The sequence below is a fragment of the Thunnus maccoyii genome, chromosome 6 (assembly GCF_910596095.1).
Source record: "Thunnus maccoyii chromosome 6, fThuMac1.1, whole genome shotgun sequence".
Classification (NCBI taxonomy): Eukaryota; Metazoa; Chordata; class Actinopteri; order Scombriformes; family Scombridae; genus Thunnus; species Thunnus maccoyii.
This window is the reverse complement of record NC_056538.1, coordinates 9386506-9411824: the sequence shown is the minus strand read 5'-3', so window position 1 is coordinate 9411824 and position 25319 is coordinate 9386506. Positions and strand designations below refer to the sequence as shown.

Sequence of the window (25319 nt, the reverse complement as noted above, 5' to 3'; positions counted from 1 at the left end):
TTATCCCTACTTTTCTCCCCTTCATCTCTCTCTGTCTAAAACTTTACCTGTCCCGTCATCCGTCTCTCTTTCTGTCTGTCAAATCAGTCTTATCATACCACCTGAATAAGATGAGTTTTGTCCTCTATGCCCCTGCTTGCTCTAACCACCCCTCCCTTCTATCCTCCTTTCCACTTCTTTTCATCTCTATGGGCCTATCTATGTCACTTTATGTAAAACGAAGCCATAAAACTATACTGTCATCATAATAAAAAGCTCCAAATTGACTGTACAAGAGCCACCTGCTCATCTTATTTTTTTTCCCGCACCTTCTTCCCATCCTTCTTGATCTTTTTCTAGTGAGCTTATGTCTTGTCTGTCTCTCCCATGTCTTTTTGATCTGCTATCTGCTCCCCATTTCCATGTTCACCGGTGCATTTCACTTGCACTGGAGTGTTGAGCTTTAGTGAAGTGGTCTGAGCCTGATTCACACAGCCAGGAGCTAATTTGTTCCTTGCTCATGTATTGTAACATATTCATTTTTTTATTTTTTGACATTTTAGGCATTGAGTCCACATAGAACACAAAAGATCAAGAATGGAGTATTTGTTTAGATTAAAGTAATTGCATTTTGTGAATTATGGTCCCATTTAATAGACAATAAACCAGGGTGTTCTTTAGGGCATGGCTACATTGTGATTGACAAGTTGTTACCATGGCAACAATGTTGGTTAGGTAACATAACGATGACGTAACCCCAGATTTGCGTAGTAGGTGTAGCCATAGCCGTCGCTATTTTAGTGTTTTTTCAGTTCATGAAAGTTAATTGTAACATTTTGGTCATCTAAAAATGTCTTCAGTGTTTCAGCGTTTGGTTGTACTAAAAGACCTTTAGAGAATCAGTTTTTAAGTACATTTTGTTTTAATGGTTTAAACCTATTTTTCGCTAGCGAAAATTAGTATTAACATTAGGATTATCACAGTTAACCATAGACTGTAAATGCACCATACTAATCAAGTTAGCAGCTAGCGATAGGGTCACCTCCACCCAAATATGGTCACTTTTGGCTCCAAAAATCGAACATGGCGATGGTCAAAATGCAAACTCAAGGCTTTAAAACGGGAGTCTACAAACCAATGGTTGACGTCAAGGTGACTGTTATTTTTTACAGTCTGTGGTTGAAGTAAAAACCCCTGAATGTTTTTATTTTGCAATGGGAAGATAGGGTTATTCCTTCTTACTCTCACTTTAAACTTGACCAGAATTTTAGAATGAACTCAGTAGTTTGCCCTTTCACTTGCTATACTGTAGATATATCAGTAATATGTTGTGGTCAATGAACTGAATTAGTTCCACATGACTTTTGTTGTCTCCACTTCCACCACTACGGCTGCTAGGGGTTTTCCTATATTTTGTGAAATGCATTGTGACAATGTGGGAAACAGCTACAGAGACAGAGTAACACAAAATTCAACAACACAGGAGAGATTCTCCTCCACTTAGAAAAAAAAAAAAAAAATCAGCACTCGGAGCAGAACATGTCCTGTGGCTGAATTGCATCTTGTTGTATTGAGGATTCTGAGGTAAACAAAATTGTATCTGTGCTTGTTCTATGGAAGATTTCTCCCTTTATGACTGTTGAAGGTTTTTGCAAAATGGTGAGACTAAAAAGTAGCCTTTGCTCTTTAATTTTGAAAAATACACCACTAAATTACAAAAATGGGACCAGGGATGCAGGGTACATCAAGAACTGCTGTACATTGGTTTTTAAATGTGGGATTTTTCTATAATCCTTGAATATTTCATGTGTTTTAGGTGCACGCCTTGCTTGATTTACACCAAACTCTGGGTATTTTGAAGAGTAGAATACTGATGTCTCTCTTGTAACTACAATCTAACATCCTGTATTCTATGTATATTAATTGCGTCTGACCTCTCAAAGGCGATGTTGCGAGTGTCCAGCTGAGTGGTCACCACGGGAGCAGACAGCCTGCCTGCTACCTGCTCATCACTGGGCTGCGTCACCCCCAGTAGGCCCAAACTGGCGGCGTTGCTGCTGCAGGCGCCGCCATTTCCCCGGCCCGGTGAGAGCGCCGTGAGAGACGAGACGCACAAGGTCTCACAGAACACCAGCTGTCTGTCATGGTCGACCTCCATCACCTCGGCGTTGGAGTCTGGGAGGCAACGTGGTGACAGACGAGTGAAGGGAAAAATGAGGGCAACGTTAGTGAGCAAGAGAGAGGCAGTTAACAAACTGAAAGTGGGAATGAACTAGAGCACACATGTCCATGAGGCTGGAAGGCACAAACATACAAAAAGTATATGTAAAGGAAAGTCAAGAGAGATCACGATTGATGTCAAGAGACTGCTGAGGATAGACAGAGAAAAGGAAATAGCAAATTAAAGATCCAGGCAGGCATGCCCAGAAGAAAGAAACACAGAGAAGGAGGACATTATGCAGAGACTCAAAAAGAGTCCAGGAAAAGGTCAGAAGAAGGGGAATAATTCAAGGTGGTGAGAGCAAGAAAGATAAAAATAAAAGAACTGGATGAAATAACACAGAGAGGAGCCAGTGGAAAGCGCTGTGCAGTGAGGCTAGAAAGAGGTAGGTGGAAAGAGAAAGGATCATCCTCGAAAGTAAAGCGTGGTCACACCTGCACCTGTCTCTGTGAATTTTCTTCCTCTCAACATTTACTTGAAGCAAGTGCGACTGATAAATACAAGAATGTGTTTCTAGAAATTCATCTTGGACCTGTGAATTTACACAATCAGCCAGGGGAAACAGTGATGTCTTCCAGATGGTGCTCCATCACCTCATTTTGTAAAACATTACACTACCAAAATAATAACGGCAGCATCACATGCAGGCACTGTTTATAGCCTGTGATCTTTCTGCTCAATATTTCACCGCTGTTTTATTGGACTGAATGCAAATGTGAATGGAAAACCAGGAGACACAGAGGAAGATGAAGGAATAGAGGAAGGACAGTCGGAGGAAGCAAAAGGGAAAGGAGACAGTGTGACAAACACATGCTCACTGTACATTCACAAGCCATTGCGCAATCTGATCACATATCTTAAAGGAATGGTTCAACATTTTGGGAAAATACTTATTTTCTTTTTCGCTGAGTTAGAGAAGTTAATTGATACAACTTTCATGTTCGCTGTGCGCTATAAATGAAGCTACAGCCAGAAAATGGTTAGCTTAACTTGGCATTAAGACTGGAAATGGAGTTTGTTGGAGTTGGAGCTGGACTTCTGACCTTGTCCCCTGAAAATGAAGCTTCGGTTTCCTCTCTGCCAGGTCATCTGTTCAAAACCCATCAGGGTGGTGTCAACGCGGAGACACTGACCACTCTTCCAGACTCTGTAGGTGTCACTTGGGCAGATACGAGACACCAGGGGCACTGAGGACAAACATAGATGTACTTTTAAATCATAATAAGTTAGACAGAAACACTGTAATTTCCCCAATTTCCTGTAATTTCTAATGCAGCAAACGTCAATCATCCTTCTGGTGTTTTTATTTGGTTCATGCTAGAAGTACTTTGGCTCTGTTCCCTGATAAGTCCAACAATAGCTTTCAGAACAGACATGTAACAACAACAATATTCTGTATAAAAATAAACATACAATAGTCTCAACTTTTATAAATCATACACAGTGGAAGTACATCCACTTGTGGTTTTGTAAATCACTTGATATAAATAGCACATGCTATTTAATTCCAAAACCAAGGCCAGGAAGTGCATGAGAATCAGTGTCCAGTACAACAGGAAGAAACAGGCCTCTTCATCCCCAGAGGGAGATGTTAACATGATGAACATGATTAATTCTGACTGGTTGCTACTGGACTGCTTTACTGACTGGAGTGACACACAGAGAACTGGACTCACCCCAGCTGGTAAACTCCCATTTCATCTCCACATAGAAATCCTGGGCCTGGACAGAGAGAAGAGAGCGAGGACAAATGAGAGAGTGATGTACATAAAGAAAGAGAGAGAGTGGGATGAAGAGAGAGAGGGAGGAAGATAGAGAGAGAGAGAGAGTGATGAATTTAAAGATGGATAGAAACAGAGAGGAGAATAGCAAAGTGGAGGGAAAGAAAAATGGGGAGAATGCAGTGATGCTGCTTCACTGTCTGTGCCAAAGATGGTGGGACTGGCATGGAGAAGTGGTTGTGTGTTTGTGTGTGTGTGTGTGTATGTGTGTGTAAGTTAATTATAGAACTGATGGATGGAGGGATAGATGGAGAATGATGTGGGTGAGATGTACGAGTACTCATTGTCATTTTCAAAGTGTGAGGGTGTTGTGTCTACCGTATGAATGTGTTAGTGTGTGTGTGTGTGTGTGTGTGTGAATGTGTGTTAGTGTGTATTTGTATCAGGGAGCCAGCTGGAGGAGATACACAGGAAGACAGACTGTGTGAAGGCAGTTTTCTGCACCTCTGCTACTGTTCTCTGCAGCTCTACCGCTGCAGCATCTTCAAAACGATCTGCTGCACCTCCACACTTTCCTGTCAGGATTATAAGAGTCAACTTTCTCTACAGGCTGCTTTTCCATCACTGCTACGGTGCTCAAGGGAATAGCAATGACTCAAATTACCTAGAGGCAGAGGGTTTTGCTACACAGAGACCCATCCCTGCGAGTGTATCTCCCTTGTCAAATAGTAAACAAAGTTATTAATACCTTCAAACAAATCCAAGAATATTTTCCCTTAGAAAACAAAAATGTAAATATTGCAAAGATGAATCTACATTTCAAATGAATGCAACTCTGCCTTTGTAGTTTTGTTTCATGTATGTAATTTTGTTTGTGTTCATGGATGTGTGTGTGTGTGTGTGTGTGTGTGTGTGTGCGGTCATGAGAGTGTTTCTTTTTCCATGTGTGCATGAAAGTGTTTGTGTGAAATCCCACTTGGCGCAGTCGCTCCAGAAGGATGGGGATGCCCGCCAGTCTCTTGGCAGTCCTCTGGTAGTCACGGTAACGAAGCACTAGACGCACCAATTCTGGATCTCTGGTACTCACCGCCTCCTGAAGAACTGAGTGAGAGAGAGAGAGAGACAGAGAGAGTAAAACAGAGCCAATCACTCAGGCCTCATCTAAAATTTATGTACATGAACAATTTCAGGGGTCAGTGAGAATTGCCGAAACTGAAGTAGGCCGAAGGAAAAGCTGGTAGGACCAATTACTGCAGCTCGCCCATCATTCATCAGACCGCCACTTTGCTGTTAATCTTACAGGCTGTTCTACACTTGGAACAATTATAGAACAATTTCCTTTCTCTCTCTTTATAAGCAGACATCTGAATAAAGGCTAACACACACACACACATATACACACGCAGTTGAAACAATCAACATGTAGTTGGATTCTTATAATGTGATAACAAAACCAGTGAGTGCATTTACAGACACAGTAATCAGATTAAGATACACAAAAGATTACTTTATGATACTCTACACAGAAAGAAGAACAAAAGGTTTCACTTTTATAGCAATTAATCCATCACCATCAAGAATCCATTTACGCGCAGCGTTACACAATCAAAAAGGGAACAACCGCAAAAAACCCAAAAATCTAACGATGAAGGTGGGATATGGACAATACTCACTGGAGTAAAGGGTGTTACATCAGCCAATGTAATTTCAAGGTTAAAAAAATAATTGATTTCACACTCCATTACTCTCCCATTGCAAGACATATCTCCACACTACATTTGCACAGTGTCAGCAGAGTAGAGATGTCTGGCAGTAGCCGCCTGTCGCTCTGTGAAAGACGTGGTAACGGAGAGTGTTCGAGTGTTGTGATTGGTTTGTATTTTCTAAACCAATCAGAATTATTCATCAAGAGGCCAAAACTGTCCACTGCCATTGTAAAATAGTGCCAGTTGGAAATGTGAAAATTTTATTGAAGGCCATTTTGCAAATACAGTGTATAACATATCATATATTATAAATTACTGGAGTTTTGTTATTGTAACCAAGGAGGCCACCTCCAAAATCACTGCATTTTCAGGCCATTTGTGATTTGTTTTTTCACTGGTTTACGGCAGATGACTACGGCTATATGTGGCATTAAGCTCTTTTGATGTGCAAACATGCAAGAATGGCAGAAACTGCCTCCTTTGTACATACAGTAATTAAAAACCTTGTCAAAGGTTTCTCTCATTCACATGTAGGTTGTTAGTCTGAATGCTTGTCACTGCTGTGGGTGACAAAAAATCAGTCATCAACACATGTTTATTATTCACATGGTCCACATCCATTAAGTCAGTGTTAAGACCAACAGGGCACAGTGCATCACAAGGAGATGTTCCTCATTTATACAATGCTTCCTAATGATTGCTTATTGATTAAATATACAGCTCCCTGATTGACATGCCTACAACAGCAAGCAAGAAATGGGGGAGGCAGTGTCAGACAATTGTTTTTTTACATATCCAGTGTGTCTTTATGATCAGACTATCTCCCTTTGAAAAACTTATTTATTGACATTAAAGGTGCTGCAAGTAGCATTTTAACATCAATAAATGGTAACACTGTACAGTAAAGGTACAAAAATGCCTTTAGTTACTAAGGAATGAGTAAAGAACAAATCATGAACTAGTTTTTCAGGAACTACTTGTTACTTATTTGTTCATCAGTTATCAGTTAGTTCCTGATTTTTTGATTTATGTTTTATGATGTCATAACTTATGATTTGTGTTACCCATAAATCATTTTCACACTTATACAATGTTAATTACCATAAATAAAAAAAGACCATCAGGACTGCGAGAGTTATTGAGATTGTGTGCATTTCTGTACAGCACATATAAAGGGAGGATGGCACTGTTCTACTAGTGCAATTAGAACAAAAGCTTTGCCAGTTTCTAGCAATGATAAATACTATGAGGAGTAAAAATCCATAACATATTCTTCCAAAGAAAGCAGAAGGGTTCCTGGGAAGTGTGGTCATAATTTTGAGTACCCACATTAACCACTGGTGTGAGATAGAAACTACCAATCATCTCCACCGTGGTCTCATTGTTTACTATAATTATACCAGAGTGTCATAATTAATATAACAACTATATATTATTGTATAAAATGTTGCTCATAGCACCTTTATCTTGAAACAAACTACAACCCCTACACAGCACCCAATAATACATCGTGTACACTGCACACTGTGTTTTACTAACACACAAATAAGCTCAGTGCCCTGCCCCCCAACACACACATACACACTCACCGGTCCATCCATTGCGGTTCTCCTTGCTAACGTCAGCTCCGTGCTGCAGCAGGACCCTGGCACAGTCCAGGTGGCCCAGCGTGACAGCCAGGTGGAGAGGAGTCCGGCCACGAGGGTCCAGAGACTCTAAATCAGTCTGGATGCAAGAAGGGGGGAGAGGACGACAAGAGGGAGGAGAGAAAGAATAGAAAAGAGAGGGAAGTAAATGGACAGAAAGAGAGAGAAGCAGAGATTAAGGAAATGGAGGGAAAGAAAATAAGAGAGGGGTGGAGTAGAGGAAAAGAGGAAAGCAGACACAGAGAGATAAAGTAGGAGGAGAGGAAATTGGGGTTAATTTCATATCATTGGGCTCTTCTAGCTCAGACAGAGTGGTAAGAAGAAACAGACAAATATAATAGAGACACAAGCGTGACGATGACGCCAGAGAGATGGAAAGAGAGACAGTGACAGGTGCTAATTGATCTGTCAGCACTCCAACGTGACTGGGTGCTACACTCCTGCAGCATCCCACTTATTTTCTGGGCTGGATGGACTGGGATTAGCTACTCTTTTAACCTTGCCTCCACACCCACCTAAAGCTTTTTAAGCAGCCTTCTGTCCGCTATTCTTCAAAAGATGCAACTTTCAGCTTAAAGGTTTGCCAGTTTGAATCTTGGCCGAGAATGTGAACAGGTAAAGTAAATAAGCAGCACTCATCTCAGTTTGTCATGACACTGAGCAAAATACTTATTACATACAGTTTATTATGGAGCCTCTTTCAGACCAATAGTATTTGTTTTTTTCTACAGAACATTGGGTGCATACTTAAGCCAAACAAATAAAAGAACAAAAGGGGTTATTGTTCAATGCCAGGCCATGAAAAATTGTGTATATCTAATTTTGTGGCCTGCTTCATGCTTTTTCAAGTCTGCAAAGAAATAGTTTGACATGTTGTGGAAACCCATATTTGCTTTCCTGCCCAGTGTTAGATGAGTAGATGGCTGTATGCTTAATATGTAGCTAGAGCCAGTAGGCTATTAGCTTAGCTTAGCATAAAGACTGAAAGCAGGAGGAAATAGCTAGCCTAGCTCTGTCCAAAGTTTAAAAAGTCTATTACCAGCACCTCTAAAATATGTTGATTAGCAGGTGTTAATTGTTGGCCACACACAGTGACTTCCATCTATAACATCCCATAAAATGATGTTATTTTTATGCTTTGCATAGTTATATAGTTGCATAGTTAATCTGTGCTTTATAGGTGCTGATAGGTTTTTGGGTTTTTTTATCTTCAGACAGAGCCAGGCTTGATTTCCCCCTGCTTCCAGTCTTTATGCTAAGCTAAGCTAACTGTTTCCTGGCTATAGTTTCATATTTAAAGTGATGAAATGAAAAATGCCTTTTTAACCCTTTTAGATCACATCCTCGGTCATATTGTGCACCTACTTAACAATATATAGAAAAAAAAATCAATTTCTTTGTATTTTTATATCAAAATCCAATCATGTTTTCTTCCTGTAAAACAAAATATGACATATGCTTATGTAGGCTTGAACCGACCAATTTCAACCAATAATATTGGTGACATCCACTCATCAATCAATCTTCAACTTTTAGTGGCACAGATCGAGGGGTACGTCTGCCTGCTACGGTAACCAGGAGGATGAATGTGTTGAAGGAGGTGAGTAGTCCTCTACGATTGAATGGAGGCTAGCATCCAACTCTGAATCACTGTAATTCTCCTTGTTTGTTTGTTTGTTTATTTGTTATGACACGCCCACTTTTCAACATTCAAATCAAATTCCTCACAACGTTATGTCCCGACTGTCATCTGGACTTTAATAGACAGACTCTCGACAAGAAGTCAAATAAGTGCACTTACCAAAACTAATCTTTAAAGGATGCACAATTTTCCAGGGCACAAGGATTTTGCCTTTGTCATAATGAATCAGAACGCCTGTAGGTATACGTCATGGATAGGTGAAAGGAAAAAAAAACATCTCATATATCATAACATATATCATCTCACATATCATCTGATTTTGATATGTTTAGTCATGGGAATAAGTAGTGAGCCAATGTTGGAAAGTATTGTCGCAGTTTCTACAGCATAGACAGGGTGACGTCATTACTGATCAGCAAGACTCGTCTGTTACAGTAGCAACAATTTGTTTATTACAACACGAGCTGGTGCTTGTACACTTGATGAGATGTCAAGTCTCCACGCAATTCATTTAATTTAATCAACCACTAGCTGTATTGCTGTGTGCGAAACGGCCCATCCCTCTCTCTGTCCATTCCTCAGGGCCCAGGCCGTCCTATGCACCACTGTTTTGATGTTGCTTCTGTCTGCAGTGCGCTCCAAAAATCAGCAACTTATTCTACACTGATCTCAGTTCTGCCATACAATTAAACAGTGCTGCTGACGGCAACCATTATCCCGGGCCTGGGCTGATCCAAGGTCAGTTCTGTCAATCCGTTGCAGGCTTGAATTCTAATTAAGGATTACTCTCAGAGATGAGTGTAGCGTGACTCAGAATCAGCACTTTAAGACTTTGGGGAAGCTGTGGAAAATTCTTTCGAGGAATATAAATGTGGAGAATATTGTCAGTGCCTCAGTTGTTCTTTATAGTGTGTTTATAATATTACTATGTACAATGTATCAGAAATATAGCTGAGCAAGTATGAGTCCTTATTGGTCCACATACATCTTTAAATCAAAGCAGTTTATGGGGAGAGGAATGTTTTATAGATTTTACGCAACTGAGAATAGACCAAACAAAAAACTTGATATGAGGAAGGTGTCGTAAATGTTTATTGGGCTAGGAATATGATAATAAAAATAACTGGCAGCCAGTGTCCAACACAGGTTAACTGTTACACTCCAGGAAACACACATTGTGAGCAGAGACAGAGACAGACCCAGCAGTTACACTATCAATCAGTTACTGCAGCCTTCTGTTTCAATTATTTGCAAGGGAAATGAGGAAAACTGCATGGGATAAAGACAAACATGGACAAGGGTATGGATGCAAACACAGACACTAAGATACACACACAAATGCTCACATACGCAATGAAAATAACACATTAAAATATTTAAATATGTACTGGATTGACTTCTAGTAAAGCCTAATTCAATAGAAGAGCATGATAGCATGGTTTCAGTGTGTTAATGGGTGTATTATCTGTGTATGATCTCTAACTATCCACTCAGCAGCTTTCTCTTCTCCTCAGCTCCTTCTAAAGTAACCCTGGGACAGAGTAAGAGACACAAACTGTAAACAGACATGAAAAATGTGCATATCAATTGTATGGAACTGCCTGTCAGCAACATGTGAGACAGGCAAAGACGGGGGGGGAAGAAACAGAAAAGAGCGATGGATTGCTGTTGCAAGCGATGGCTATGGCAAACATAGATATGGGGAGGGGTGAGGAAGGCGAACAGAAGGCAAAAGAGAGCGAAGAGAGAGGGAGGCAGAGAAGGGAACTGAAGGAGACAACAACAGGAGGGAGTCCCTCTGGAGCTGTGGAGACTGGGGAATAGAGGGAGGGGGTGTCATAGCAACGCGGGGGAAGCAAAAGAGCAGTCAGCTTTGTTTGAGTGAGCCGGACAACGAAAGGAGTCCAGGTATAACATGCAAATACAGCCGCTTTCAGTGCTCTGTGTGTTTGTGTTTGTGTGTGTGCACCACAGTGACACTGCTGACAACATGTGCTTAGGCAGCATAAATGTGGAGAGCTAAAGTCACAGGAAGGATTTCAAAGTCCAAACTAAGGCTTACATCATTTAAACAACATGCGGAAGAGAAAGAGACATGTGAGCAAGTGTAACTCACCACTCAATAGTATCAATAGCAAGTCTTGGAAAACATTTCCACCCATAATTTAAATGGTATTTTGGAGAGAAACGCCCCACATATTGTTGTTAGGACATTTAAGGGAAAGAAAGAGAGAGACTGCAACAGGGCTAAAGGAAAAAGAGCTACTTGACTTTTCTTTAATTTCTTTTCTGTTTACAGCAGTTGTACTGTCTCACAGCTGTCCTTTCATCCATCGCTCCCCCCTTCAAGTGGCTGCATGCAATGTTGGTGATTTTCAGTTTAGGCTTATTTTTCCAGCTGTACTCGATTTAAATTACTCTATATACAAGAGCTGAGGGTGGAAATGCAGCTTAAAGACACAAGGGAAGGGACGGGTGAAAGAGGGATGAACAGAAACATGTGGTAAGGTGGTAGGAAACAGAAAGATAGGGAGGGAAAGTCAAGAAAGGATGGCAGCGGGGGTGATCACAGAGGAGAGGGAGGATGTAGGAGAAGACAGGTCGGTGAGAGTACAGGATGCTGCCAGAAAACAGTGTGTACAATATATAACACAGGATGACAGGGAGACTATCGACCAATCCACTGAGCTGTTAGCTTCTGTAGCTGCTTCCCTCTTCCCAGCTACACCTGATGTAGCTGCTGTCTGGCTAAAAGTCATAATTAAAAAAGAAAGAATGGGAGAATATATTTCACCTGTCTTCTTGGTTTATATTTTTTCCTCCTTACTTTTTTTTTCCTCCTTACCTTGCACTTCTCTGTGATGCATTATACTTCCAGGCATGCAGTATTATTTACGACATCCATTAAGCAAGGATGCCAGATTAAAGCCTGAAATGTTATTGAGTGCTATTTTTGACCTCATTCAAACTCAGAACCTGCTGCCACACAGATATTCTTCTCTCAAGTAGCACCTTCACTGTCAGTTCAGGGGCTTTAGCGCCTTGCTCAAAGGCAAAACAGGCATGGCTTGATATCTTCATCGAGCAACCTCTCCACCATCAGCTCTCCTTCATCATTAGTAACCAGCACCTACCCCTTGTCGAATTTTCATATCAACACAAGTATGTGAGAAATTTATTGTGATAACACCTTTGAGCGCTGTCAGAAAACAGCAACGTTCTCAAACAGTAGCCTTAATGATTCGATGTGGTTCGTTTGGTCCAATTTGCATCAAAAGTAGCCGGGACAGGGAGAAATTGAATGTGGTGACAGACAGCAGTCAGAGTTAGTAGAGCGCATAGCGAGCAGCTACAGTTTAATTTCAAAAAGAGTATTTACAAGACAGAATTCAAGAGGAGGCTTAAAGAGGAGTGAGAAAGCGGTGGCGACACAAAGCAACATGCTAAGCGATTCAGTTTGCATTGCAGTGCAGTTAACAGAAACACACTACCATCAGTGGCAGACACCTTTTTCACACACACTCACATAAACACAAGAGCACCACTTAAGGCCACTTTAGGGCTAATGTCCTCCCACCACTACACACACTGACCTGCAGACATACTGACATACTTACTCATTCACACGTGAACAATGTTCAGTTGAAAAACACTTTCACAACACAACTTTTTTTTTTTTTTTTTTTTTTTTTGCACACACATACTCTCACACACACACACACACATAAACTGGGAACTAAATGATGATGAAGAAGATTCCCCTCCCCCGTTAACAAAACAGGAACTCTCTGGAGAAAGGAGTTGTTTGCAACTAATGGGTCATGTACTCTCTCTCTTTCTCTCTCTCTCACCCACACACACACACACACACACACACACACACACACATAGAGGCCATTCTCGTTTGGTCGTTTGTGTGGTTCGGTAGTTACAGTAGGGACATTATGTCATCCCCGCTCGTCTCTTGGCTCTCTCTTCACTCAACAATGATATCACCACGGAGGGCATATTCTGGTCACATCTAGCCCGTAATGAAGGGTGTGGCACATGGCTAGATGAAGTGTGTTTTCTGTTACATCTCACACTGGCTGAGAAATCATTTAAGGCATTAAAAAAGACAGAAAGATGGATAACATATAGATAGCCGGAGAGTGTTTCTAATATTTACTACACAGCAAGTAAATTAAACACAAATCAGGTCCATGCTGATAAAAAACACCATTGAGCATGTCATGAAAGATTTCTGCAGGTGTCTATCCACTGCTATAAGATTTATGTATGTATTTATTTTACATTTTTGTTGCTAAAACAAGACATATATCACATTTTAATAATCATGCATTTGTATGTTTTGGTACTACTTTCTACTTTCTACGTTTTATAAATGGTTAATGATACTGATGCTTTGTTGACCAGTCATAATGCAATATATAATTCAAATATAAAACATAATCAGACAAGGAATTGAAAAGAGAAAAGTGGTGTTGCTGCTACTGCAGAAAAGGCGATGTGTGGCCATTTGAATGAACTAATCAAGTCTTACTTCCTTTTAGAGCGAGCTTCTAACCTTTAGCTTGTGCTAAGGAATACAGATGAGATCGTCATTAGTATGCAGACACTACAAAGCATTTTGTCTACTCGCTTTTTCAACCAGAGACAGAAAATAATGTTATAATGTTGCATTCTTCCTTCACTGTAGTTGCCGAGATCTTGTTCTCCTTATAAAAATGGATCACAATAACAGCGTCATGTCAAACTGTTCCATTACAAGAAGAAATGTTCTCATTATGGTGATGACATATAAATAGTTATAAGAAGGAAACTTTGCATTTATAATGAGATGCGAGAATTCTTTTCTTTTTCGCTCGCTGGCAGCTCTGCATGTGTTTGCATACAATTTTAACTTAATAGAAGCACAGTGTTCACATTTCCCTTCAATTTGTCCTCTTTTCATCCTTAAATGCCTTCTACCTCTATTTCTGCTGTAAAACCTATTTAACGCCTCCGCTGCTGTTTTGTAGAAACTTTTTCTTACAGATCTGTATCTCTGTCCTTGCTCTACTTTGCTTTTCTTCGTCACCCGAACAATTTATTCCTTTGCCGCATTCACTCTCTTCCTCTGTCTCCATTCTGTCTCTCCTTAACCCATATCTATGCCTTATAATCACACTCTTTCCTAGTGATCCTCTCCTCCCTCCTTCCCTTCCTCTGTTTTCATTCGTTCTTTCTCATCTCGCCCTCCCTCAATAGTGAGCTCAGTGGAGGTTGCATTATTGATAGGCATCTCTATCTGTGGCATCTGCTCTTTCTCTCTCCCTCGTCTCTCTCCCCCCCCCCCTCTCTCTCTCTCCCTTGCTCAGTGTGTGCCTGGCCTGATGCAGCTTGGCAGGTACTTAGGCCAACATCAATCTTTCATGCAAACACCGCGCACGCACACGCACACGCACAAAATTGCGCATATACACATACAGCAGCTTTCCCAAAATGTTTGTGCACAGGGCGCACAGGAGCAGAGGGTAGCGATGGGAGGGAGGAGAATAAAAATAACTTTTCCTCCCCCCTGCCTCCCTTCTCGCCTCTGTGACTCTCCATCCAGAGGAGACTTTGACAAACGCTAGACTGCCATGAAACCCTGATCCATTTTCAGTGTGACACCGCTTCAGAAATAAAAGGACAGCACAAAACCTGCGTCACAGATGATAGAGTGAGCGGAGTGAGCGGTGACGATAACCTCACCGAAGAATAACAAAACCTCTCACAGTGTCTCACACTCGTCTTCATGCAGCCAAGATTTACTTGCAGGTGCATTAAAAAGGCTGTGAATGAATTTGAGCAGTGGAAATAAGACCAAATGTACGCTGACCTACATTGCAGAATATTTAATTTTTTCTCTGTTTCAGTGCACTTCGTCTGTTTGCTGTCATCCCCGAGATAGGCAGGCGGACACAGAGACAGAGATAGAGAAAAGCGCAAAAGGGTGGGATGCTGATGGACCTGTCAGAAGCAACAGAAGCAAAGAGAGAGTTTCTCTGATGTTTATCTGAAGGTGCTGACACCTGTTTGTTGCAGTGAGCTGACAGACCTCACCATAACACCAGGGAAGACATGCATGCAGGCCGAGAGCGATGCATAGAGCAGAGAGCCAGCACTTCCTCTTTACTCCTCACACTCACAAAGATGCAGGCACACTCACAGATGGAGAGAGCAAATCTTTTGTTTGAATGAGACAGACAGTGCATACGCTATAAAAGAGCATAATCACATAATGCAGCCTATTGGACTGAAACAACACAGCTGTCACTTTCTTTCTTGTGAGTTGTGTGTGTGTGCGCGCGTGTGTGTGTGAGAGAGAGAGGATGTGAATTATGTAGCAATTTCAGGTGAACCCAGTGATCTGGCAAGAGATGGTAGTGCTTAGCTGGAGCTGATAATGAAACCAGAGGGTCATTTTCTCAGAGCCATTTAGTATTTCACTGCCCCACAATGGGCAGGTCAAATTAAAGGAATATCATATTTTAAATGGTTTATCTGTGTGTCTTTATTTATGTGTAATTGGACTTGTACTGGAGAAGTCCCTTTTTAATGCTGAAATTGGTGGTGGCAGCATAGTGAACATTTCACCTTGAAATTCATTTAGAAATGTCAGCATATTGAAGTATTAAACACATAGACTAGTTAAAACAGTGTACACTATAGTACAAAGATCTGAATCCACCACCACAGGCTGCTATAATCCATAAAAACTATATTTTTTAACACGGTTGTATGGAATTGAAATCTGAAAATCTTGTTTGCCCCCAAGGTTTTTCTCAAATTATTATTCAAAACACAAGAAAAGACTATTACAAATACTACAAAACAGGATTAAAGGATAAGGCTGTTGATTTTCTATGTTTTCCTTCTTGTCAACTGGTCAACCAAAACCAACAGTGAACTGATTAAGTTACAAGTATTGTGTGTGTATCCAAAGTCTTATACTTCATATTCGTCTGTGCCATAGACTTCCATTGTTGTTCAAAAACTATTAAAAACATTTCAATGAGCTTCACTGCTGCACTGGGTGCTAAATATGACAACCTCTTGACTTTGTACTACATTGTAAATTTCTCAAAGAACTTTGGTACAAAGTCAAGAGGCTTTGATATGTAGCACGACAAGCTAGTGAATCTCTAAGCAGAACCACGTTCCCGTGCATGTGCAGTGGTGTCTGCCTTACACATTACTACTGCTGTTATTAGTCTTTGGAGCCATTTCTAAACTAACTAATGTGCCCAAAACTCTTTGTGGTGAAGGAACATGTCACCCAGTGTAGCGGTGTCGCTCATTGACAAGTTTTTAATAGCTTTTGGACAATAATAAAGGTTTATTGCACAGAGGAATACGATATATCAGGCTTTGGATACACGCACAATACTTGCAAGTAGGATGAGTCCATTGTTGGTTTGGCTCTGCACATGAGATTTGTTGACAATAAGAAAAATATAGAAAATCACCAGCCTTATCCTTTAAGACCAGCTGTTACCAAGCTATATATAACACATGTAAATTAAATTGACAAGCTCAAGATCTTTTTGATAATCTGTATGAAGATAAAAAATTGATCCACTGCTCCAAAGCTGGAAAGCTGCATTGTTCCTTCGAGACAGTTTTATTTTCCGTAAACTGCATAGACTTTTTCCAGGGTGGCTTAGCAGTATGATTTCCTGATAGTTAAAACTGATGGGCAACCTTTTTGAAACTCTGAACCCATTAGAAACTCTTCCCACAACATTTAAACGGGTCATTAACCACAACAACACAATAGTTCATCCTTGGTGCTGCGCCATAATCAACTGTTGAACTTCACTGGAACTTTACTAACACATTAACCTCTATCCGAGTAATGATATATGCCTCGCCAGACTCTTGCATGAGAGGAATAATCACAGGGTTCAGGAGCTGCTCCAAGTTTTGACAATGTTCCCAGATGAGGTCAGGACACCTGCACCTGTGCTGAGCACAGCCTGGGCGATGATGGCCTCTTGTGAGAAACTGGCTGGCCCACAAAACCACATGAAAGATTAATAAAACAGTGCATAAAACCACCAAACATGGTGGCTGAAACATTCAGATGGGAGGATGCCAATTCTACAAGTGATTTGTACTGGATCAGTGATGCGGGAATTGAAGAGAAGTGCCACAGACATGTTATCCCTACTGGATGTCTGTTCAATGGATCTTTACTTGCATTTTTCTTTATCTTGCAAACAAATTCCTTTCTCCTTTATTTCATTACCAATTCCCCCTTTCCTCTACCATTTACCGTCAATCTACACAAGTCTCATTATCTCCCTGTGTTAAAAGCTTTCAGCAACTTAACTAGATCCCAACCAAGCCTTCATGGCATCTCTTTGTGGCTTTGCTATATGCTCAAATTAGGACTTGGGTTTCATTACAAGTAAGAGGGGTGAGGGCGGGGTTGGATGGATGGATGGCACCAGGGGGAGAGGATAAGGAAAATGTTACAGTGGATGGATGTGATTAGTGGAGACAAGGAGAACAAGGAACAAGGCTAAGAGAAGAGAAGAGGCTTGAAGTAGACAGGTGCTTAGTCTGAGTAAGCAGATAGCAGATGGCTGGCGTAAAGATGCAGGCCTAGAGTGAAGGAAATGAACTTGCGAACCCTTATTTATGGCTCTGTTCCCTAAAGCCAGCAACCAAGCAACCCAGAATAAGATTTTACAATGCTGATTTACCATTAGCACCTTACCGCGGGCGTCATAATGAAACCATGCGCCGAGAGAAAGAGAGAGCCAGGGTCAGAGAGACACAGACGAGAAACAGCAACGGAGGAAGAGAACAGAGATCTCGATGTCATTTCCTGCCTTTGTCTTGAGATAGACCATCACTCTTTACACGGCCCTGTTCTTTTTCAATCACGCTGCGCTTTTATGTCTGCGTGCAACCCAGACAGACTCTGTTCATGGTCAAAGACTGTCATTATTTTCCTCCTCTCCTCTACTCTCTTCTCCTCTTTGTTTTCACTCTCTTCATCACCTGCCTCCACTCCCTGACTCAGTCCGTCAATATTGTCCTCTTCCTTATGCTGTTTCACCACCTCCTACCTCTTTGTCAGCCTCCTCCTTAGCATCCACCTTATTTCATGACTGGTGAGCACAGCAAAAAAAAAACCCCAAAAACCTATCATCCCTTCTTTTATCCCCCTCTGCTCGTTATTCTTCCTATTTTACTGGTCCATCTCTTTCTTTCCCTTTCTCTCTGTGGTCAGCTGTGTGTCTCTGGCATTTACTCAACCACTCCTCCTGTTACTATGTTCACTTTCCTCTCTGTGGCTTTGCATCGCAACAATGATATCCGATGTACCAATTATTCCACTGTAGCTTGCGGTGGCAGCATTTCTGCTCCTCTCACTCACTCACTCACTCACTCACACATACATATAGTTTAACATTCCCATACCATACGTGTTGGATAGCAAACTTTCAATGTAGCCACACATCAACCTGCCATTCATTGCATTGTTGTGCTGCAAGGAAATAAGAATGTGATCAGGAGCAGTGCCGGATATTTGATGCATGCACACAGTGAAATTAAATGAGTCTCATCATTTCACCAAAGGCCGGGTGGGTTTTAAAAGCTCTGATATGGAGACGGCTGTGGATTACCTTTATTTACAGAGGTCAGTGATAATACACTGTTCCTCCACAGCTGAGTGGGAACCTAACTCATCAGAGACCATGCAATAACTGCACAATGCTGCCTTTGTTATTTGGTCTGCAACAGCATGGCCATAATGTGATATCCTAATGCCCATCATGTGATATCATAGGAACTATCACAATGCACTGTATTTTAATAATATATTGTTGCAACAGGGATCGTGTGTAGTCGCTCCATGTCTCTTCTTCCTCTTTTATGCTCCCTTCGTCTTTTCTGGCATGGGTGTTTGCTCATAATAGGAATCTGTCTCTGTCTTCAGTTTCTATAAAAGTGAAGGTGTATATGTGTACATGCAAGTGAGGGTAGGATCTTGCTGTCAGTCATCCATCAACCAGAGAAAAACCTATTATTGTTCAAATAAACAGTACAAGACAGTCAAGGTCTGCATGGATTGGATTTAGTCAACTTGGACCTGCCAATACAAGATGTCAATCATCAAAAAATGACTGAATAATGTTCAGTGTTCAAAGTAATGTTTCAACAGTGACAACAAACCTTTCCTTATACAGTATATAGACAACAAACAGGACTCAATGCCAGGTTTGGCCATGTGCAGCTTATGTCTATTGATAAAATCTACACATGTAAGGAAAAAAAAAAGAATATGGTCGATGAAACCACAAAACCTGGTTTATCTTATCTATTTTCAACAGCATTAATATTACCACAATCACAATCCCCGACTTGCTTAACCTGCTCTTCTGTATTTCCATATCTAGTTGGATATTGTCACAGTAGGTCGGTGAGAAATGTAGACTGGTGGCCTTGATTTTCATGCTTGTGATATTCCAGCGGGCAGGAGTAGGGCCTGGACATACTTGACAGGGTGATAATATTAGTGCCCTGCTTTGCATGAGTGGGCATTTTAGAAGCTGTAGCCAGATTAACATTTTACATTTAAATTAACAAGTTAATGTTGTTAATTATTCCTGCAGCATTCAACTTCCATAACTTGCCTGCAGCTATAAAAAAAATCCCTCTGCTGTCAAAATGTGTTGGACCGACCAAATCCATGGGAGTGCCACAGACATCCAGAATGCTTCTTGACGTCGTGCAATCAGTATCACATGCTGCATGTGTGCTTCATGTGTGTGTGACTGACTGCAGTTGAGTTGGAGTGGTATGTGTGTGTGTGTGTGTGTGTGTGTGTGTGTTGTCCTAGTTTGCTGTAAGATGCACCACACATACAAACTAAGGGCTCAGTTTAATACATCATATTATAAACTGTATGTCTAATGAGTTCAGGGATCTGATGCTGATGTGATGGTAATTATATTAGTTTAGTAGCTGATATAAATTCATAGAGGATGTAAAATGTTTGACTATGCAAAAAAAAAAAAAAAATGCAAACCACGATGTGTGTGCATACACCCACAAACAAACACACACAGCAAGCAGCAGAGCAAGAGGGACTGAGCTAGTTTGAATATTTACAGTTCTAGATGAGCCTGAGCAGAAGTTCATCAACAGTAAGAGGGGAACAAAAGTGGAGAGAAGTAAAGCTTTTGTTTCCTGCTGTAGTTTACTACCTGTCTTCTCACAACTCGCTCTGATCTGCCATCAAACAGAGACAGCTGATTACCGAGGTTTAGGGTCTTGGAGAGTGCTTCTGGAGCCGGCATGAAAAGAGTATGGAATAATGTTTGTGGTGAAAAATGGAGAAAACTCTTATTCTCTGCCTTCATCCCTCTTTTTCTTTCTCTATTTTGTTGAAATCCAAAATAGTCAAGAAGCCCGGGGATCCATAGAAATAGATGGTATGGCTCAGCATAGATTAAAATTTCATAGACTTAAGGTCACACCGTGTTCAGGTTTCAAAAGGTTTCTACTGTGAAAAACAACATTACAGAATACATTGACGGGACATTTGCCATGATGGTAGAAAATGTCCTGTAGATGTACAGTACATTAAAAAAGCTTTTATCCAGCACAAGCAAATAATGTGGATGACTAATCATATTGATCTACTGAAGTTCATCAGCAAGTAGTTGAGATATTCAACAGATTAGTTTTCTGTCTCATGCAGTATAGAAAAAGACCTGCTACAAGGCAGACTGTTTGACTTAGTTCAAAATGATCAACGATACAATATAAAGGTTCCTGGTTCAAATGAACAGCAGAAGAGTAATGAACTTTGTATCATAAAATATTTATAGATTCAAAGGTTCCTGAAAAATGAATGAATGTGGGTTTGTGAGGAGTAATTATTGACCCTATTTGTGTAAAATAAACACAGCCAAAACTTCCACTTTAAGAACTTTTCAGTGTAGAGAAATTCTACAGATATCATGTCAATAATTAATGATTGTAGCTCATTAATTACAATGTAATTTTTGCTTACATACAGAAAAAAGAACCAAGCAAATACAGTATCTACTGGTACACAAACGTATGTACAAGAGAAGATGTCAAGAAGTTAGGCAGTAATGAGGTAACAATTTTGTATTTCACAGGATATAGTAATATCATCACTGGGTAACAAACAGAAGGTGTGTAATTGGGTATAAATGTGTACAATATCTTGCAGTCTGTTTTAAAGTTACGATGTACTTACAAAACCTGCTGGGGTACAATATGATAACATAAAACAAGGCGCTATGAAAATTGAACTATAAAAACCTTTTTAATGTGGGTAACTTACATCACATATTTTAATATTGTTACTGGGGAACATAGCAAAGGGTCAAAGAGGGATTGAGGATGTTTTCTCTTGAATAGTTCTTTTGGTGTCTTTTGAAAATGATGATATATTTACTCAAAATACATACAGTTATGTCATTCTAAGGCAGAAAGATTAGAAAAAAACACTTAATCAAATACAAGGTTGCCTAACACTCAATACAGCTATACATACCAAAAGTATATACAGACATTATACTGTCTGAGACACAAACTTGTTCTTGGATAACTGGGTGGGGCCGAGGAAGGAGACACTAATGAGCATGTGAATGCGGATGCATGTTGAATTTTCTCAAACTCAAACATCAAAAAAGGACCAATAACCAGAAGTGGGGTTTACCATAGAAGGCAGAAGCACTTTAAACAACACCTAAGAAAGCATAAGCATTTTTTCCACACAAAAAGAAGCTTAGTATCAGTATTAGTACAAAATATTATATAAATCCATGGCAACATTAATTGCAATCTTGCTTAATTCATATAGAGGGCTATAAGGGATATAGTCGGTATTGCTGCCTCAGACCTGCTGGTGTTTGGAAAGATATTTAGGGGAAAATTTGCTGGGACAAAGCTCAGTTTGAACTTCAAAAAAATTAGAACACTCTGTCAGTAACTATGCTTGTCTGGCTGCAAGAACATATTGACAAAAACAGTCCAATAAAACACTGAGGATGTGCGCACTGCATCGGCATCTCAAGATACAGCAAAGGCTGTTGGGAATTTGGTCACTAGTTTCAGAAGAATCCAAACTAAAGTTGGACAACTAAGGGGGTCTAATGATGGAGGATGTTGTATTGCTGTACAGATTGTAAAACCCATTGAAGCAGATTTGTGATTTGTGATATTGGGCTATACAAATAAAATTGGCTTGACTTGACAAGTAAAAATTTTGATTAGCAATTGGGACTAAATGAAAAGTCATTAGGATTCATCCTCTGGTAACCATGAATGTCTGCTCTGTACCAAATTTCATGGCAATCCATCCAGTAGTTGCCAAGACATCTCAATCTGAACCATAGTGTTAGACTGATAGACCAACTGACCACACTGTCATCGTTAGAGCTGCTGCTACTGGCCAAAGACGGATCCATGTGAGACTTAAGTAAGGATTTTATATCGAGCCTACAAATTTAGTGATGAATTTTAAAACCAAAGAACCAACGAAGAGCAGGGTATGAAAACTGCTGTTATCGTTTGAAAAGGTTTTGCTGTCTCCTCTTCTGCCTCAAGAACACGCATGGATCTTTCTATGAAATACTGAACCTCTGACATTGACTTGAATACCAGAGGTCTTAGTCTGTTTTTAGAGCTTCTTCACTGAGATATGTGATCACTTTTTTCTCAACAAAGAAGTTATAATTATGAATGAATGACAAATGTCACTACCACACTCACTTACTGTTGCTATAGGGATTGTGGTAGACCATCTGATGACTACCTTTAGGGCACTAGCTGACCATTTTAGTGGACAGACAAGGCTTCCTGGGTAATAATTTGTATAACCACAAGAAGATAAGGGTGTGTAAGTGTAGGCAAATGTGTGTAAACGTGTGTAGACGAGTGTGTGCACATGTGTGTGGAAGTGTGGCGTCTTGAAGCTGCTGCATGATGCATGCACTCACAGATCTGTTTAGTTGCGAACCTGCAGAGCATCTCTTATATAATGACACAGTGCTTCAGCACATTTGCAAAAAAAATGACTGAATTCACATGCATGCATGCTCTTGCATAGTCACTCTGTCCCTTTCTCTCTCTTACACATACACACACAATAGTGTAATTCTTATATTTTCTGGTCCCCCATCCTACTAGGTGAAGTACACCAATTTTACCAGTGGGTGAAAATCATTTTCTAAGCTTTTGAATATGACAAAAAAAAATCTTCTCTAGAAACCTAATACAATATCTTAATGATTTCCATTACTGTATTTACTGAGGTGGTTGGCAACTGTTCGCCCACATGCTACAGTATCCGCATTGTCTCACCCACTCACAAATGGTTAAGGTGCTTGTGGGAAGGTGGAGAGCCTAGTTTTGAGTAGATCACGCAATAATGCTGCTTACACACAGGAATCAAGCACCACTGACTCTGACATACACACACACACACAAACACACACACACATAAATACACACACACATCCTGCAACATCAGGCTCAGCAAATACAGTCATTTGCATTGGTAATTTACCCAGGAATAAACTCCTGTTACAACTTCCCATGCATTAAAATAACTGGGTATGCATATTTTAGAGCCCCATTGTAGTTAATAACGTATTTCTCTGACATGTAAAGTCATGCCATGTAATTTGAAATCGAATGATAAAGAGATGTACAATGCTAGAGTACACATTTAAGTCTTAAGATATGGTCTACAAGTGTCCCCCTCCACCCTACACACAACAATTAACTGCGCTATTCCAAATTATTGGCAGGTCTGGAATAAGGTGTTCCATGGATGGCACTTACACCACCACCTTATTAAATCATCATCAGGGGCTGGTGCATGGACCCACACGCCAATAATAAAGAACCAGGCCTGTGTCTGTAAGGGGAGATGTGTTTGATCGCTCTTGTCTGTCTCACCTGCTCGTTCGTTGCCAGCTCTTTCTCCAGCTGTCGGTGTTTGTTGTGCCACACCAAATAGTGGATAGGATAACGACTCTTCTCCGGAGTTTTCTTTGCAGAAATCATCCTCGGTTCATAGTTTGCGTCCTCCTCTTTCTTCACTGTGGATTGTAGGGATACTTTGTCAGTAATTTACGCTATATAATCAAGCCTATCATCCTTTATCGGCGGTGATGCCCAAAGGCGTATACGCGTCAAAAACAGTGAATGACTCCCCTACTCGCTCAGCCTAGAATAAACGGCAAAGCCCCGTGAAAAGGATTCGTTTGATTGTCTCAGTAGATTGGGCTACACCTTTATTTCTTTACCACCCGTCCCTCCACCTCTTGCCTCCTTCTCTCTTTCTCCTCTGCCTACTCTAACACATCTATCCTCCTCCTCTCCTCCCATCCGGTGGTGACTGAGAAAGATGCGTTGACAAGCTGCAATGAAATGTGCGCACACTCAGCCAATCCGCTGTGAGGGATGTTGTGATAAAATATATTCTTTATTTAAAAAAAAGAACTGCAGAAATCATACATACATGTTAGAAAAGGAAGCTACGCGAATAATATAGAAGCAATGCACTGTAGAAGTAAAATAACTGATTTACTGACCACCAAAGACCAGAAAGCAATTCATAAAATTCATTTAAAAAATTGAACGCTTACATTAAAGCATAACTTTTATCTCAGTTTAGTGTTTTATCCTGTGTCATGCAGTACTCATCAATTTTAAGTATAACACCTTTTGTGTTACATTCATTTTCTAGTTTATTTAATATTATATTTTGTCGTTTCACTATAGATTGAATCTTGTTTTTTTTCTCCTTTTTTTTGGTTTTCCTCTTTCATTTTTTGTCATTAGACAAATTTGTTCTAACTAATAATAATTTAATACAAATAATAGGCCATCAATAGCCTATTGACCGACAGGATAGCCAAAACCACGCGCATTTTTTTTTCAAAAAACAAATAAATAAATATAGATAAATAAGTAAATCTAAAGATAAATACTTTTTTCCAGCAGGGCAACAGAAATGAACACGACACCCATATGTTTCTTGTTTGCCTATTTAATTTAAAGGGTATCCTGTAAATTGTCACCATGCTAAATATCTGCAATAAATATTAATATTGAATACTCTTTTTAAAGCAGGTAATAGTAGGCCTTTAGCCAACTATAGGTCCACTAACCCTGTCTATAAATGTCAGGTTACATTTTGGTCAGTGAATATTAAAACATATTGATGCGTTGACTTTTCGTAATGTCTGATTTTTAACCTGTCTGTGAAATCCATCTCACCTTTCAAAGAATGACAGGATTATTTTTGCCCCCTCCCTGCTGCCCCCAGGTGGGCTGCAGGGACGCTGGGTATGTGTGTGTGCGGAAACCGAC

General features: G+C 40.3%; 1 protein-coding gene across 3 annotated transcripts in view; it reads right to left on the bottom strand.

Moving 5' to 3' along the window:
• Window positions 1-25319, bottom strand: part of ankrd13b (ankyrin repeat domain 13B) — a 45062-nt gene that overhangs the window by 15590 nt on the left and 4153 nt on the right. For 2 of the 3 annotated variants that reach the window (XM_042413547.1, XM_042413548.1), the window contains exons 2-7: window positions 23901-24043; window positions 7217-7352; window positions 4898-5022; window positions 3877-3922; window positions 3244-3387; window positions 1914-2154 (exon numbers count right to left, since the gene is read on the bottom strand). In XM_042413547.1, the coding sequence (XP_042269481.1) occupies window positions 1914-2154; window positions 3244-3387; window positions 3877-3922; window positions 4898-5022; window positions 7217-7352; window positions 23901-24043 (835 nt within the window). Of the gene's footprint in view, window positions 1-1913; window positions 2155-3243; window positions 3388-3876; window positions 3923-4897; window positions 5023-7216; window positions 7353-23900; window positions 24044-25226; window positions 25312-25319 lie in introns of those variants that run through there. The other variant, XM_042413549.1, reaches the window with a different exon arrangement.